At 28.5% G+C, this 17,302-nt stretch overlaps 3 protein-coding genes across 5 annotated transcripts; 1 reads left to right on the top strand and 2 right to left on the bottom strand.

The window, feature by feature from the left end:
* LOC109345646 (uncharacterized protein At5g39570) lies at positions 18-1,239 on the bottom strand. Of its 3 annotated transcripts, none has more exons than XM_019584771.1 (2): positions 619-1,239; positions 18-582 (listed from the first exon to the last, which is right to left on the bottom strand). In XM_019584771.1, the coding sequence occupies exons 1-2, from the start codon at positions 1,037-1,039 to the stop codon at positions 26-28; spliced, it is 978 nt and encodes a 325-aa protein (XP_019440316.1). In that variant the 5' UTR covers positions 1,040-1,239; the 3' UTR covers positions 18-25. The 3 variants fall into 3 exon arrangements, with proteins under 3 accessions (XP_019440316.1, XP_019440315.1, XP_019440314.1); XM_019584770.1 differs by having other exon boundaries at positions 18-587; positions 618-1,237; XM_019584769.1 differs by having other exon boundaries at positions 18-1,087; positions 1,121-1,236.
* LOC109345642 (multiple organellar RNA editing factor 9, chloroplastic) lies at positions 2,936-5,010 on the bottom strand. Its single transcript, XM_019584763.1, is given in 6 exon segments — positions 2,936-3,266; positions 3,484-3,528; positions 3,530-3,657; positions 3,752-3,817; positions 3,913-4,010; positions 4,628-5,010. Coding segments are annotated over 6 exon segments (753 nt in total). The 5' UTR covers positions 4,966-5,010; the 3' UTR covers positions 2,936-3,188.
* LOC109344829 (defensin-like protein 2B) lies at positions 9,365-9,942 on the top strand. Its single transcript, XM_019583573.1, has 2 exons — positions 9,365-9,476; positions 9,660-9,942. The coding sequence occupies exons 1-2, from the start codon at positions 9,413-9,415 to the stop codon at positions 9,821-9,823; spliced, it is 228 nt and encodes a 75-aa protein (XP_019439118.1). The 5' UTR covers positions 9,365-9,412; the 3' UTR covers positions 9,824-9,942.

Raw genomic sequence — 17,302 nt, 5'->3', positions numbered from 1 at the left:
ACAAGAGATCCTTTTGCGAGTTGTGTTACCATGATTGATCATTATAATCAATCTGTCTATACTGTTCTTGAGTTAGATAATGGCTCTCATATTCATAGCCATACACAACAAGTTCTGATCCTCCATAGCTGCTACTATTCCCATCTTCCCTTCTTATCACACCACCATATGGATCTACATTGCCAAATATATAATCTGCACTCCCTTTCCACATGTTATCATACATATTATTGTTTCCCTTATCACACAATTCTTGTTCTCTCTTCATACGTGACAAACAAGGCCAATACCCAAACATGCTTTCACAAATATCCATAGCTTCCAACCCATATCCACTAGGAACATATTGTGGAAGTGCCACTTGCTTCTCATCACACTCTCCTCCACTATAACCATTATCTTCTTCATGTTGCTTCTCCTCACTATCTTCACCTACATAAGGCTTCATATCATGAGTGTCATCATAGCTTTTGTCTTCAACCTCCTTTGGCTTTTCTTCTTCGGCAACTTTCTGAGGTATCATTGCTTTTTCATCATCTCTTTCTTCCACTTTAGGCAATGGTACTATAGACTCAACAGGAGCAGAATCAAAAGGGGTGCTAATGATTGAAGTTGAACCAGAACGAGGGTAGCAGATTTTATCTGAAGGTGGTAGAGGCTTCCCATAGGTCTTAGCAATATCATAGCCACCATCATAAGGTGTTGGATCATACTCATCAAATGCAGGCTCATTAAATCCCAAGGTATTATAAGAGATCACAAGTTGACTCATGCCATAATTAGGATCATATTCAATTGATTTTGGGTCACTAAAAGTGGTGGCAGAATATGCTATAGTTTGGTAACTTTGAAGAGGGTAGTTAGTACTAGTAGTAGGATAATACATATTTGGGTCATACCCATAATTTGGTTGATTGTAATCATAACCATTGTATGTCATAAAGGATGGAGAATGATAATACTCATAATTAACAGCATAAGAGTTGAAATTATACTCACCATATTCAGATCCAGAATAGGCTGAATTATAGTAGGACATGGTTCTTCAAAGATTCAAGATGGAACCTTCAAAAGAGAAACTAGGATGGGGGGTTTAGGCTCAATTCTATAAGGGAAGAGAAGGGGAATTGACTTCTACCAATAGTGATGATCTTCAACCGCATAATTCTTATCTATATGCTACAATGTGCACATGCAACTATGCAAGGAAAGAGTAACACTTACTTTATTAAGTTATTAACACTTAGACACTAGTAGTAGGTGAGGCAGTGCCACCCAGCATAGGGGGCCCCACTTTCTACCACTATGTCATATTTTATCACTCACCAATCTCAAAAAAACAGGAAGATGGCAACTCTAAGCATGCCACAAATTCTTTTCCATCCCACTTGTATTAAGAGGGATAAAAAATAGTGGTAATAGAGTATACACAAAGCAACAAAATCATTAAAAAAATAGTGGTAATATTCTATACAAGATAGTTAAGATGAAAGCACTAGAAATATCATTCCTGATTATGCATACTGGTTTGACTATGACATGTACAGAATCATTACTGATTTGGTAAAGATAATGCTACATATGTAGATATAATTTTTGTTCTAGACTATGGCTCTGCTATGGCTTAGAAAGGTTATATATTTGCATAATTTTGATAAACTACAATCAATTTAGTCTTTCATGTTAATGTAATAAAATGTTTGCTTGGACTAAAGTTTATGGATCAAATTGAATGAAGGAGAAACTATGTTATGGCTCTGGACCAATGGTTACAGATAAATCCAATCTGTTATCATATATTTGTAAGTTAAAATTATGAATTTGTTCAAATTTAAACTTCTGATTTGCCAATCTAGTTTTAGGCCCCAATCTTGTGTGCTTGGTCCTGTATTTCATTCATCTGTTTTCAGGTTTTTTTTTGAAGATTCCATGAATTTTTCTGCCTTCCCCCCACCATAGAATTGCCAATTGGTAATACACCTACTATTTCTACTACTATCATATCATATATTTCATAGAAAACAGAAAACAGAAACCAAAGAATTCAGAATGTATAATCAAGTAGAGAGTGATTGTGTGTTGGATTAATCTTTACAGATGCAAGAAAATCCTTACATAAGGGCATGTAATGCAACAACATCTCAACCAGTCAATGCAAATCTTAACACAGAAAATTAGTCATTATTAAAATGATTATCCTAGACAAAACACATAATTTATTTAGTAAACATGGTTTATAAATCTCTGAATGAAAATGCACCCATTTCAAACAAGTTTGCTATCCTGCCATAACTCCTAAGAACATTGTGACAGATGTTGTTGGATATGGTTAGTGAGCACATCCACCACCCATAAAAAGATAATGGTTCAATATTGTCCCTTTGTATAGTCCTATTGCAATAGAAAAATTATCTTGTCTTGTCTTCTTATATTGGTCTTAACCATATCAAACATATCCTAAATTGTTCAAATATAGACAATTCAAACTTTTTTATAAAACTTTTTGGAATGCATCCCTAGACTTTCTCCAAAGCATGTGTATTCAATTTGGTTCCTCTTTAATGTTTAGTCTATCAAAATTGCAAAGGATCATAACCATCATTGAAAATAATTCTTTAAAATTTCTTTATATCTATGTTCATCACCAAACTACTTAATGGGACTAAAATTTGATTGTAGGATTTTTATTCTTCACAATTTTTTTCCATTTTCATATTTAATGCATTTCTCACTTGGTCCAAGTCTATCTTTCTTACCCTATCCTTTTTTGAAGCCTATAAACACTTCTTTCTACACCCTTGCTACCTAGAAATTTGTATAAATCATCATATACACTATCTCTGACTTCACTCACCACTTTCTTAGTGCCTTTCTTAGATGCCTTATAATTTTCCAACTTTCACTTTATAGCTAATCCTTTTCAAAAAGCATAATATGCACATTATCTAAACATAAATTATATAGTTCCTGCTATAAATTTAAGACATACCACAGCAAGAAACAGTTAAGTTATAAGCTACTAAAAAGTTACACAACAAAAAGCCTAATACTCGTCTTACATGTCATACTAGTAATCCAAGAGCTCTTATTCCTCAAGACGAATCGTGAATATACACCCATTTGAACTTGAGAAATAAACATTGCATGCATCTTATGGTAATCCAATACAACCTGAATCTTTTAATTTGTTAATGAGCTTGAACTTGATAGAGTTGTGGTAAGTAGCAGACTCTTTTGGCATCTCTCTCAGCAAAACTATAAATCACCTGCATTAGCAAAAACAACAACTAAATGCAGTGCTTGATAGGCTATCTTGAATAACACGCTATAAAGAATAAAAACATCATGCAACATTGCATATAAGTTAAAGATGAAGTAAGATGTGAATCTGTGATATTTGATCTAGTATCACTTATTAGACATTTTCGGCAAAGGGGAGACCAATAACATGCAAAGGGTGGGATATAGAATGGAATCCACTACCTCATGTAGAGGCCGAATCTGAGGCAGTTGTCTCTTGTTTTGGCCTTCTGCGCTCGGGAGGAGGGCCGTCTCTCCGTCTCTCATACCTTCTACTTTCATTCTTCGGTCCGCCACGTTTTGGTTGATAAGTTGGGTATTTGCTAGGAATGATCTCCCCATTGATATACTTGTCACCTAAATCAAAGAACAATAAATGTTCAGTGATATCATAAGATTATCATGAGGTAAATTAAGCATAAATTATTTAAAATATAAATGAAAAAGTAACCTCCATAGTCTTTGTTTTTAACATCTATATATGAATCCGGCAGCACCCATAGAACCCCAGGCAAACCTACAAGTAGGAGAAGCACACATATAACATTAATCACCAAATACCATCAAGAAACCAAAAGAATTATCACAAGAAGCGCTGAATTGAAACATTACCCTTGAATTTCTCAGATGTTGCTTCATCAACAGTGCACTGGAAGCCGGTGTAAGTGGTGGTGCTAAAGGCATACATATTCTTCTTTGCTTCTTGCAAGCTTATACACAAGCCAAAAACAGATAATGGGAATTCAGTGAAGAAGCATGATGACAAGTACTAAGTCCCCTCCAAACATAATATATTATCACCATTGTATGCATACAACCAATAGACGTTTTAATCATCTAGAAACGTGATTTCTTTAATAGGTAAATCACAGGTATTTCATTTTTTATCAACAAAAAAGTTAGCATGAATCTTCGTAAAAATCATAAAGTTAACAAAAAAGTTAGCATGAATCTTAGGAGACCTATCTAGCCCCTAAAAATTAAACATAGTTTGGCCCTAAAAAACTCAAATGCCAGAGTAAATTGCCCCGAAAAAATTAAGACACAATTCAGGCTTCAAAAATATCAAATTCCATCCTAAATTGTCCCTAAAACTTATCCTAAAAATAACTAATTTGACAGGCATTCAAATATTTTGAGAACCAAGTTGAGACTTTTCACTGTTTCGGGACGAAGTAACAAAGTTCAATTTCCCAGTGTTCCAATACAAACATAGCAACAACAACAACAATATGCTTAACCGTCTAACTCCATTTGCTAGAAACAAGTTAGAAAACATTGATTTAAGATATAATCACGAAACTTATAGAAATATTAGAGAATATACCTTCCCAATACAGTAGCAAGAGTATTGAGATAAGTCTCAATCATTTGGTCACGTGTAGGAGCAGGGTCCTTAGGAAACTCCATCACTATCAACCAATGATTGTAATCGCATCCAGGTAACATAATTGTCTCTCTTTGTTCGCTACTGCTACTCCTCTTCGACGAATATTCTCCATCAATTGCCGCCCGAACCACCAGGCTCCGACTCCGACTCCGAATGACATTAGACCCAACCCGAACATGATTTCTAACCGAAGTAATAAATGGCACAGTTTTTGGATGATAAGTTAGGGTTAGGGTTTTAAGAGATAGAGTAATGAATGGAGTAGTAGTCGCCATTAGAAGAAAAGCTTGAGAGAAAATAAGACACTGAAAATGTAGATAAGGCTTTTACATATCATTGAAGAACGATATTTTAAACCATACGACTTCGTTTTAGGTGAACCATCAAATATCTACTATGTATTATATGGATCATAGGCCCACTTGTTTTATAAAATCATTTTAGGGCTTTCCACCTTCTCTTAGTAATCTTAGTGGAAAAAGATGCACAGACGAGCGTGCGAGATTATACATTATTATTATATTATTTATTATTGATGTTAAATTAGGATTTAATATATATATATGTGTGTATTTTTACATTGTTTGTAAATCTTTACCTTGATATGTTAATTATCATTGACTTTTAAACAAAAGTATTACAAATTAATGGTGGATGATGTGCCGATAATATAAATTTTTTACACTGTCATGTCAGGGTATAGATTTTGAAGGATGGATGATAGAATGCATATATATAAGTCCTTACACTGTCAATGCATAGATTTTATGTTCTTTTTTGTGAAAGTTATTTGTGCAATTTTATTAACAGAAAATTTATGTATATAATGACGATGTATGAATTTTATTATTTATTTTTAATTATTATTGACTATATGAAAATAATTAAAGCAAATAATAACATTTAACTCTACAATTTGACATAATTTAAGTTGTGTGTCTAGTCATGTATTCTAAAATGATAAAACAAAATTGTGGCAGTTTATCCAAACAAAACTTCGTTATTGAAAAGTTGAAAGCTCAATGTTTTTCATGAAAGTACTTAATATCTTTCCTAGTATCTCACACAACATGAAGCATATAAATAGCATTTATATCAAATACATATATCTATTGTTCATATGTTAACAAAAAGATATTAAACTCATCTATATAAGATTACAAGGTTTATAAAATAAAATAATTTAAATAGAAACTCAGCTGACAATGTTCTAAGAATTGTACTTAAGAGATAAACAAATAATGAAAAGAAATAATGTATTTTAGGGGATGCAAGTATTGTTAACAAAAAGATAACGAACCACTGCAATTAAAAAATAAAATAGTAAATGGTATAAATATTTATATTAGTCTCTCATGTTGTCTGATCTTATTATTTTGGTCCCTCAAAAAATAGTTTTAAAAAAATCAAAGATGATTCAAATTAGTTATTTTTAAAATCATTTAGTCCCTACAAGGTCTTATAAATGTGATAAATGGACTAATTTGATCAATATTTAATTTTACTAGAACCATTTTAATTTTTAGAATTTTTAAGGAACCAATGTCAAAAAATATTAAAAACTGAAATTAATATTTACTCTAACAAATAACTAATTACAATTATTTCACAAAAGAATCATAACTGTTGTTCTTTAGAAAAGAGTTGTAACTGGCAAATAACAAATTGGAGTATAAATGTCATATGGGTATTTATATCTAAATCAATAAGTATAATACTAGAGTAGATAAAAATATATTGTGCATTTTATACCAATATCATGTTATGTATAATATAAATAAAACGTACTCAACAAACAAATGTTTTTCTCCCTACATTATTACATAATTTTGCTGGGAAAGTTTTTATACCTATATCATGGTATAATCTTTAGTTGTATATTCATATTATTTTTAAAATGAATTATATTGATTGATAATTAGTAATGATATCTATGATCTTAATATGTTGAATGATTATTGTTAAAGGGATCTATAACCTAATTATATTGGTTGATGATTATTGTGGAGTATATGACCTAATTACTTTAATTGTTGATGGAATACTAGGATATATGCTGATTGGCCTCGATACGAGCAAAAAAATTCTCGGTCACATTAAGATGGGCTTATTTTTAGGAAAATGAGTAAGACATTTTCTATAAACTCGGTGTGCTAGGTGGGACGAGCACCTTAAGCAGGCATGATGTGCAAAAGTTTAACCATGGAGTGAAAGTTCACAACAATTAATGTCACATATGAAAATTGAATGTTTCATTATTTTTGTATGACTTATCTTTTCATTGATATTGCATAAGTTATAAATTGTTAATTTTAATATAAGATGATATATTATGATTATTATCCTTATCACTATTTTTATGAAGATTTTCTGTACTGGTGATGGCTAGACATGTTGAATGTTTTAAAATAGTATTGGTGAGTTTTTTATCTCACAATATATTATTTTTATGATATTTCTAGATGAGATGTCTCAGGAATTTAAGTTTAAACTATCTTATAGATCACAACCGTGGACATGTACTGTTTATAAATTAGATTTTATTGCATAAGTTATTTTAGAGGATTTGAGGTAAGTTCAAAATGCTTAATGGACTATGTTCTACCTTTTTAGTTTATTGTCTACTGTTATTATAAAAAGTTAATGTATCTTTATAATATATTTTATTTAGTATTTAACGAGAGTTAAAGAGATTTGTCTTTTACTTAGAAGATTATTAATAATTTGGTATTCTTTCAAGCGTCCCCATATTATATAACTGTTATTATTTCTTATTAAAAATAAGGGTTACAATACTCATTTTTAATTATATAACATTTAATAATATATTTCGTTATATTGGAAAAATCACTTTTGTGATCATTAGCCTGAAAATGATTTAACTTTTTTGCTCCAAAATAAAATATTATAATAATTGTGAATATTTAATATTGTCTAAACTATTAGCCTCACGTATTTTTAATAATAAAAAATAAGAAAAAGTAAAAAATAAAAGCTAAAGTATATATAAAAGACACATGGCCACTTTTATTAAAAACATTAACTCATTGTAGATTTTATTTCATAATTTTGGAATTAATTCGTGATCAATTATAGTCTCTATGGGAAAGTTTTTATACCTATATCATGTTATAATGTTTAGTTGTATATTCATATTAATTTTAAAATGAATTATATTGATTGGTGATTAGTGATGATATTTGTCATCTTACTATGTTGAATAATTATTGTTAAAGAGATCTATAATTCAATTATAATGATTGATGATTGTTGTGGAGGTCTTTGACCTAATTGTTTTTATTGTTGATGAAATTCTAGGATCAGTTGATTGGCCTTGACACGAGCAAACAATTTCTCAGTCGCATTAAGATAGACTTATTTTTAGGAAATGAAGTAAGACATTTCCTACAAATTAGGGGCGTTGGGTGAGGGATTGGCACCTTCAGCAGGTGTGACGTGTGCAAAAGTTTATCCATGAAGTGAGGGCTCGAGACAATTAATGTCACATATGTAAATTGAATGTGTTATTATTTTTTGTGGCTTATCTTCTAATTGATATCGCATAAGTTATAAGTTGTTAATCATATTATAAGATGATATATTATGATTATTAATCCTTGTCACTATTTTTATTGAGATATTTCGTACTCGTGATGGCTAGACATGTTGAAAGTTTTAAAATAGTATTAGTGAGTTTTTTATCTCACAATATATCATTTTTATAATATTTCTAAGTGATGTGCTAAGGAGTTTAAGTTTAAAATATTTTGGAGATCGGATCATGCACATATATTGTTTATAAATAGATTTTATTGCATAAGTTATTTTAGAGGATTTGAGGTAAGTTCAAAATGAGTTGTGGAATATGTTCTACCTTTTTAGTTTATTCTCTCATGTTATTATAAAATTTTAAGATTTATACCTTAACTTAGAACCACAATATTTTAAAAATTATAAACATGTCAACAATTAGTCATACAAAATAAAAGTGATTAACTTAAAATAATAACATTTGTATATTTTGATTATATATTCATATTAAATAATCTATTTTTTGTGATACATAAAAATATTTATTCTTCTACAAGCAAATAACTAATTTCTTATGCGTATAATTTGATTATATATTTATACAAACTATTTGTACATTGATGTATCTTTATAATATATTTTATTTAGTATTTAACGAGATGTATTTTTTACTCAGAAGATTATTAATAATTTGGTATTCTTTCAAGCTTCCCCATATAACATTATTTTTATTATTTTTTATGAAAAATAAAAGTTACATTATTCTTATATAATGTAAATAAACTTTGCTGGACTGGAAAAATCACTTTTGTGATCACTAGCATGAAAATGATTTATCTTTAACTTTTTTGCTACCAAATAAAATATTATACTAATTGTAAGTATTTAATTTTGTTTAAACTATTATCCTCACATATATTTTTAATAATAAAAAATAACAAAAAGTAAAAATTAAAGCTAAAGAATATATAAAGTAACATATTACCACTTTTATTAAAAACATTAAATCATTGCAGATTTTATTTCATAATTTTGGAATTAATTCGAGATTAATTATAATCTTTGTGATTTGGTATTGAAAATAGGCTAGACCATAGCATTGGGAACTATATATAAGTAGCCTTGGCTTGTCCAAAATCCAACATCAAACACCCAACACAAAACCAAAGCACATAAGCTTATCTTCACATAATGGCTTGTCTAAAGTTTTTCATGGGTTTTTTATGCATTGCTCTGATTTTGGCTTCAGCTCCAGGTAACAAAATCACTTCTATAAAATAAGTGTAATATTGACGCACTGACCTTCATGGATTACTTTTTATAAAAAGTCAAACATAATTAAAAAACGAATTGTAGATAATAAAGTGGCAGTATAAAAAACTCTTACACTATTGATGTATACATCTTTTCTCTTATAATATTCTATTGATGATTGTAGGATCAATGGGTGCTACTCCAGATGGTAAATGGATGGTTTGTACGGCAACAAATGGGTGTCCAGATAACAATGCTTGTAACAATTACTGCAAAACTCAACGCTTCCCTGGTGGTGGCTCTTGTAATCCCAAACAAGGTGGCAAATGTTGCTGTCAATATAGTTAGATGAACGAGAATCATCTCAATTAATGAAAATACAAGTATATGATTTTACATGTTATTGTATCAATACATCTTATAAACAAAGTTTTTATCATTTCCATATAATAAATTCAACTATGAATCAATTATTTTTAAAATTATATCTTAACATATTGCCACATCTTTAACTTAATTAACTCTAAATAAGCTCCGGTAATTCACAAAATTAAACTTATCCATTTGCCCATGACCTCTTTCCTAGTATTCCTATGCAACAAGAAGCATGCAAATAGCATGTATATAAATATTTATGTATCTATATATAAATAAGAGTTACAAAGGGTATAAAATAAACTAGTTCAAATATAAATTCCACTAATCTTCCATAGTATTTCCTTGTTCACATTAAATCATATGATAACTTGACATCTTGTTCTTGAATTTGCTCTCTCATAAGTCATTTCTCCTTGAAGTTCATTGTTCTTAAACACTTGTTTATGTGAATAATATTCTTTCAGTCTTATATTCTTTGTATCATTATCATACAATTGGTGCTGACATTTCCTTACACTGATGAAACCCATTTTAAAAGCATTTGCTTAATATAAATTAGGGAAAATTTCATGCAAGTAGACATTATAAACTATTTTTTATTCCTAATTACTCCTTAAATTTTAACTATTGGGAAAATTGATCTACCATTTTAAATTACTAACAATGAAATTAGAATTAACACATTATATGATTTAAGGTTCACTGCTATGAATTTCCATGACTTTTCCATCTTCCTTTTATTGAATGATATAATAATAGTAATTAAATTGGAAAATTTATATTGGTAGTGTAGTTTGACTATACTATCCCACGTTTGAGGTACATTTTCAAGTAATTACGAGAATTGTGTATTTTTACCAAACTCGTGGATATCATCCACGATTTTACCAAAGTCGTGGACCATAACCACGATGTCATCCACGTTTGAAATTGTATTTATTGATTTAATGATTGCATTTTTGAGATTGTATTTATTGATTTTATTTATTGATTGTATTTAATTGTAATCTTAATATAGTAATTTTTTCTGAAAATGTATTTAATTGTAATCTTAATATATTGAATTTCTGAAAATCTTAATATACTGAATAGAACAAAATTTATTACACAAATTGTAATATTATTTTTAACGCAAAAGAGCAAGCATTTGCTCGAATCGATGCCGCATCAACTCATACTCTACAACAAGTTCATTATTATTAACATAATTCTAATAGACAAACAATTTCACATAAATGAGATTCATTTCAACACATACTCATTTCAATGACTTTTTCTTTCAAACTATTATCTCAAAACTCCTTGTTGAAATTGTTAGCAACATGACGAATGCAATATACAGATTGACCATCAGACCTAGGGATGGCAACGGGCACGGGTAGTAGCTACCCGTTTCAGAATAGAAGAGTAATACTCATACATGCCCGTACCCGTACGGGTACACGTGTGCGGGTATTTTTGGGTACCTGCGAGTACAATGGGTACCGCGGATTTTCTCTATTATAAATAATTTTTAAATTTTTTACTTCTATTGTGTTTCAAATAAGATGAAACTTAATTATTTTTGTACATTTTGATGGAATATTTGGCAAAAATGTTAAATTTATTGTTGTTTTCTATTTGTGTGATTTTTTGTTCTCATTTATTTAACAAAAAGTATATATTTTCTTTGTAAAATATGTGTGTTTCTACACATATTGTCTCTACACAATATGTGTGTTTCACCACCAAACTCAATAAAATAGGTAAACAAAGTAAATAGAAAAAATATACATAGTGTAATAAATATTAGAATAATCTATTTTTTATTTTAATTAAATATAATATATTAACCATATAAATAATGGGTACCCGCCCATATATACTACGTGTATTTTTAAAAACTCGTTTATAATACTCACAGGCTATGAAGCACGGATTCGCCAAACACCCTCACGTGTCGGTGTCCGACACGTATCCGACACGGATACGCTCAGATTCGCGAAGGATACGTATTCATAGAGTATCCAAAAATTAATAAAATAAAATAAAATAAATAAATATTAAGACACGTATCCGATTCGTTTTCAATAAAATATAGGATATATGGATTCGTTTTCAGTAAAGTATAAGATATATAGATTCGTTTTCAATAAAACAGGATAATATAGATTCGTTTCCAATAAAACATGATAAGATAGATCCGCTATCATTAAAATAGGATAAGATATATTTGTTAGGGAGGGCAATGATTTTAGGATAGATTCGTTTTCATTAAACTAGGATAAGATAGATTTGTTATGGAGGGCAACGATTTTAAATTTCCATTATATTTTTTACGTTGGATATTTTGATTTACACTTATAATTTTATCATATTTTATGTGTTTTTGGAAAAAATGTGTATCGACGTATCGGATACGTATCGTACCCGAAAAAAAATGCGTGTCGACGTATCAGATACGTATGGTATCCGACACACATATCAGTATTTGTGCTTCATAGCTCACAGGTACCCGTTTGTGACCCCACTCATGCCCATATTGGTTTTACCCGTGGGTACGAGTTTTTTTGTCATACCTAATCAGACCATTGAGGGAGGTCAGTACGTAGTGCACCCAACAAAAATTACTATATTAAGATTACAATCAAATACATTTAAAAAAAATACTATATTAAGATTACAATTAAATACATTTAAAAAAATTATTATATTAAGATTACAATTAAATATAATCAATAAATACAATCTCAAAAAATGCAATCAATAAATACAATTTCAAAAAAGTACAATCAATAAATACAATTTCAAAAAATGCAATCATTAAATCAATAATTACAATTTCAAACGTGGATGACATTGTGGCTGTGGTCCACGAATTTGGTGAAATCGTGGATTCCGTCTACGAGATCCAATAAAAACTATACCAAACTTTGAAATATTTCAAAACATACACCAAACATGGGATAGTATAGTCAAACTACACTACTCATATAAATTTTCCAATTAAATTACTTAGAATGATGTCAAACAACTACATTGAATGACTATTGGCTAATAGGAGATAGATAATTCAATTACTTGGTCTGGTTGAGAAGAAAAATCTACTTCACGTCTTCACCGTTCCTTACTATTTATAGAAAGTCTGAAATGAAAAAAAAAATCATTAAAATGCTTATAAATAGACGGTAGAAACCATTATTAAACTAAACTGTGCTTGAAATCTCACGCCATTTTCATAACATAGACATAAATTATTAGTATTCTTTATAAGTCGGTTATGTTTATGGTAATACAATTTATTTCATTTGCCTTCAATTGAAAAAGTTTAGACGTGGAAATTAACATCATGTGAATTCACAACAATCAACCTTAAACCATCTAGTTAATTCCAATTTCTTTGTTGATATTTTAAAATTGTATGTATTTAGGAACCAATTTCAATAATTAAAGTTTAAGGACTAATTAGGAAAAATAAATAGTTTACGATATCTTTAGGCTCATAATTATCTAGTGGTTGAGACTCATCATGCTTGTTACACCCCATTTTCGATTGCATGGCTTTGTTAGAGTTACCACTACATTTTATGGTAAAAATGTAGAAAAAACTATTAGCACAATTACATTGAGCTTTAGATTTTTGATATCCCGGTTCAGGGTCAGTTACGAAATATGGAAGATATTAACACTTTATCCGTCTATTTTAAACATACCCCTAACTTTTGTTACACTTTTAAAATTATTTGATTATTTAATTAATTGATAAGGGGACATAAATTTATTTATTTATTATTGTGCCTCACAAGGTGAACATTGCTTCCCCGTATCCTTATAGTCAATATGGAATCAATGCTACATATTTCTTTGGTTGAAAAATGATTATTGGTTGAGTGTTTTAATTAGGGAAAGAAACAACATAACGCGATCGTCCAAAGACTAATTTGAGGAAAAGAAGTCATCGGTGACCATCGTCCCTCCATCCTTTACGTGGTTGATAATTTTTCCTTTTTAGTAAAAATATTGATGCGGATAATTATTTATTAGTGGAAAAGTTTTTTATTACTAATTATTAATAGTTATTAATTTAATGAAAAATAGTATTTATGTTAATTTTAGGAATTTATTGAATGAAAAGAAATATCATAACGCTATCACTCAAAGATAATTTAGAGAAAAAATCATTAGTGGTGACCATCCCCATCTTTGTCAAAGATTTCTATTTAAATTTTAAAAAGAGTTTGTCGATGATTCGCTATATAAAAGGAATTTCATAACAAAAAGTAAAAAATAAAAGCTAAAGAATATATAAAACAACACATCACCAATTTTATTAAAAACATTAAATCATTGCAGATTTTATTTCATAATTTTGGAATTAATTCGAGATTAATTATAATCTTTGTGATTTGGTATTGAAAATAGGCTAGACCATAGCATTAGGAACTATATATAAGTAGCCTTGGCTAGTCCAAAATCCAACATCCAAAACCCAACACAAAACCAAACAACATAAGCTTATCTTCACATAATGTCTTGTCTAAAGTTTTTCATGGGTTTTTTATGCATTGCTCTGATTTTGGTTTCAGCTCCAGGTAACAAAATTACTTCTGTAACCTATTATTATATTGGATGGTTTCATAGAATTTATTATTACATTATTATTTTTTTTATCGGCAATGGCTAGTTGTTAATTACATTATTATATTGATTGATGTTTGTAGGATCAGCGAGGAGTACTGAAGATTTTAGGTGGCTTGTTTGTGACTTGGGACATGGATGTCCAGATAACCAAACATGTGACAAATATTGCAAAGGTGTACCATTCCCTAATGGTGGCTATTGTAATACTAAGAATAACGCATGTTGCTGCAAAGCTCAGTAGTTGTAGTTGTAGTTGTGCCAATAATCGTAAAATGCGTACTTCACTCACTGTGTTTGTATCATTATTACATCATAGTTTTTAATGTTTTTCTTATAATAAATCTAATTATCAATAAATTATTTTAAAATTATATCTTAATATATTGGCTCATTTCTTACTTAGTACTCATTTTTTAATTAACTCCAAATAAGCTTCCTTCATTAAAAAATCAAAATAAGCTTGGATAATTTCACATAATTAAAGTTATCCATTTATACATAGAGTTTAGGATAATAAAGATAGATCAAAACTTAAATATGAGTAAATCCAAGTAATTTATTATATATGCAAAAGTTGTTACAACAAGAAGATAATAACGTTACAAATGATAACTAATGAGATAAATATAAATTATAATTAAACTCAAATAAAATGATACTAAATAAATTCTAGATATGATAATTCTTTGACGGTCTTAATATTCTCTAACACACAAGCTAAAACTTACTAAGTTTTAAACTTGTTAAAAATAATTCCTTAAAATGATCGTCGATATGAAAAGAAATTATTCATATAATCATCACGAGAATTATTGTTTATGGAAAAAGAATTTATTACTAAGATAACTCATGAGAGAAAAAGCACCACTAAAATAAATATCGTTGAGAATAGAAAACAATGGATAATCATCATTGAAGTGAACATAGATGAAAAAAGAATTTGCTATTAACATAATTCACTAGTGGCAGAAAATGTAGTAATGATCATGGAAGTGAAGATTACAATATAAAAGTAAAAGAAGTTGCATTGGAATTATTAGGGTGAAGAAAGAAAAAATGAATGAATACAAATGACAAAGTGATGAAACAAATAGAAATGACTAATCGAAGTTCTAAATTTTTGGCATAGGTCATCGTGAATGAAATCACTTTGATATCATGTAGAAGTTTAAGTGGGAAAAATTGGTCAAAACTCAAATATGAATTAATCTAAATAAGTTACTATATAAACAAAAGTTGTTACAATAATAAAATTATAACGATACAAAAAATAACTTACAAGATAAATATAAAATATATATAAACTTAAATGAAATAAAACTAACTAAATCATAATTCTTTTACAAAGGTAAATAAATACACAATTGTGACACTTTATTCCAAATGAATCTCAACTACCGAAAAGTTGAGAAGTCAATAATTTTTGTGGAAAGTTCTTTGACCTATTAAATAATACATAAGGAGTGATTCATATGAGAACAATATACTATTGTATAAAATGAGAATAATTAATATGGATTATTAGATTTTATTTGAACAATCAATATTAAAAGATGCATATGATTATCATATGACTAATAACTAACGTTTAATCCTACCCATTCGTGATGAGTTGTGAGATCCAAATTTATTATTCTCATATTTTTGTATGAGAGTTGTGCTATTATGATAAATAAGAACAATTAGTATGGGTCATTGAATTTTATTTGAAAATTTAAGATTAGAAGATATATGCACATGATTATCATGTGATTAATAACTGACTTTTAATTTTAACTGTTTATGATGGATTGTAAAACCCACATTTATTGTTCTTATAGTTTTTATATGAGAATTGTTTTCACTTAATTCACTCTCGTAGCAAAGGGGTCACTCACGTGAAAACAATTCGCTACTTTAGAAAACAATAACAAATAATATGGATCATTATATCTTATTTGAATAGTCAAGATTACAAAATACATGCACACAATGCTCAAGAAAAGAATTTACCGGGCATAAAATTATATAGTTGAAAAAAGGATTTGACCAATGATGTTCAAAGCATTCTAATTTTTCAAATATAATAAAATATTAATTAAATTATTATATTCACCCCATAGTTGAAAATAAAAAATATAATGATTTATTATTTTATAGTAATTTATTTAAAATAAATTAATAATATACTATATACTTATTTTTATGAATTCTATAAATTTCGTTATATATAAAAATATAATAGCTTTAATAATATTCTTGAATAACATTTTTAATGCACACAACAAAAATATTGGTACTTTTTTGTTTTTATTTAGAGTCTAATATGTATGTATTATCAATTTAAAGATTTATGCAAAGTTGTTAGTACATCATTTATTATACAATTATATTATTTTTTTGAAGAGTCAATACTAATAGACATAAGTGGTGAATGATGCATTGTCAATGTGTAAAATTTATACATTATGAACATATATATTTTTCTCTCTTTTATTTAATGATCAACAATTATATTTAGTTCAAAAAATTTAACACATATTTTTATATTTATTTTATAACCATTAATTATTCATCATAGTTGTTCTTAATGTAAAATTAATAATTTCATTAATACAACCTTTATGCTAGGGGTGAAATATGCAGTTTCGTTCACTTTTTGGTAGAATTCAGCAACAAAGCCAAACACAAAGACATAATTTGTTCTACTTTAATTAATTGTGATGGTCAGATAATATCATCTATCTCTAAACTATGTCTCATCCAATGAAGTTTTAACATTCATTATAAAAAATTGAGTGATAGGAAACAAAATTAAAATTATATATGAATTTTTATTATGTGTCAATT

The sequence above is a fragment of the Lupinus angustifolius genome, chromosome LG04, assembly GCF_001865875.1.
Source record: "Lupinus angustifolius cultivar Tanjil chromosome LG04, LupAngTanjil_v1.0, whole genome shotgun sequence".
Taxonomy (NCBI): Eukaryota; Viridiplantae; Streptophyta; class Magnoliopsida; order Fabales; family Fabaceae; genus Lupinus; species Lupinus angustifolius.
The sequence above is the reverse complement of the archived record's forward strand: the minus strand, read 5'-3'. Positions and strand labels throughout refer to the sequence as shown.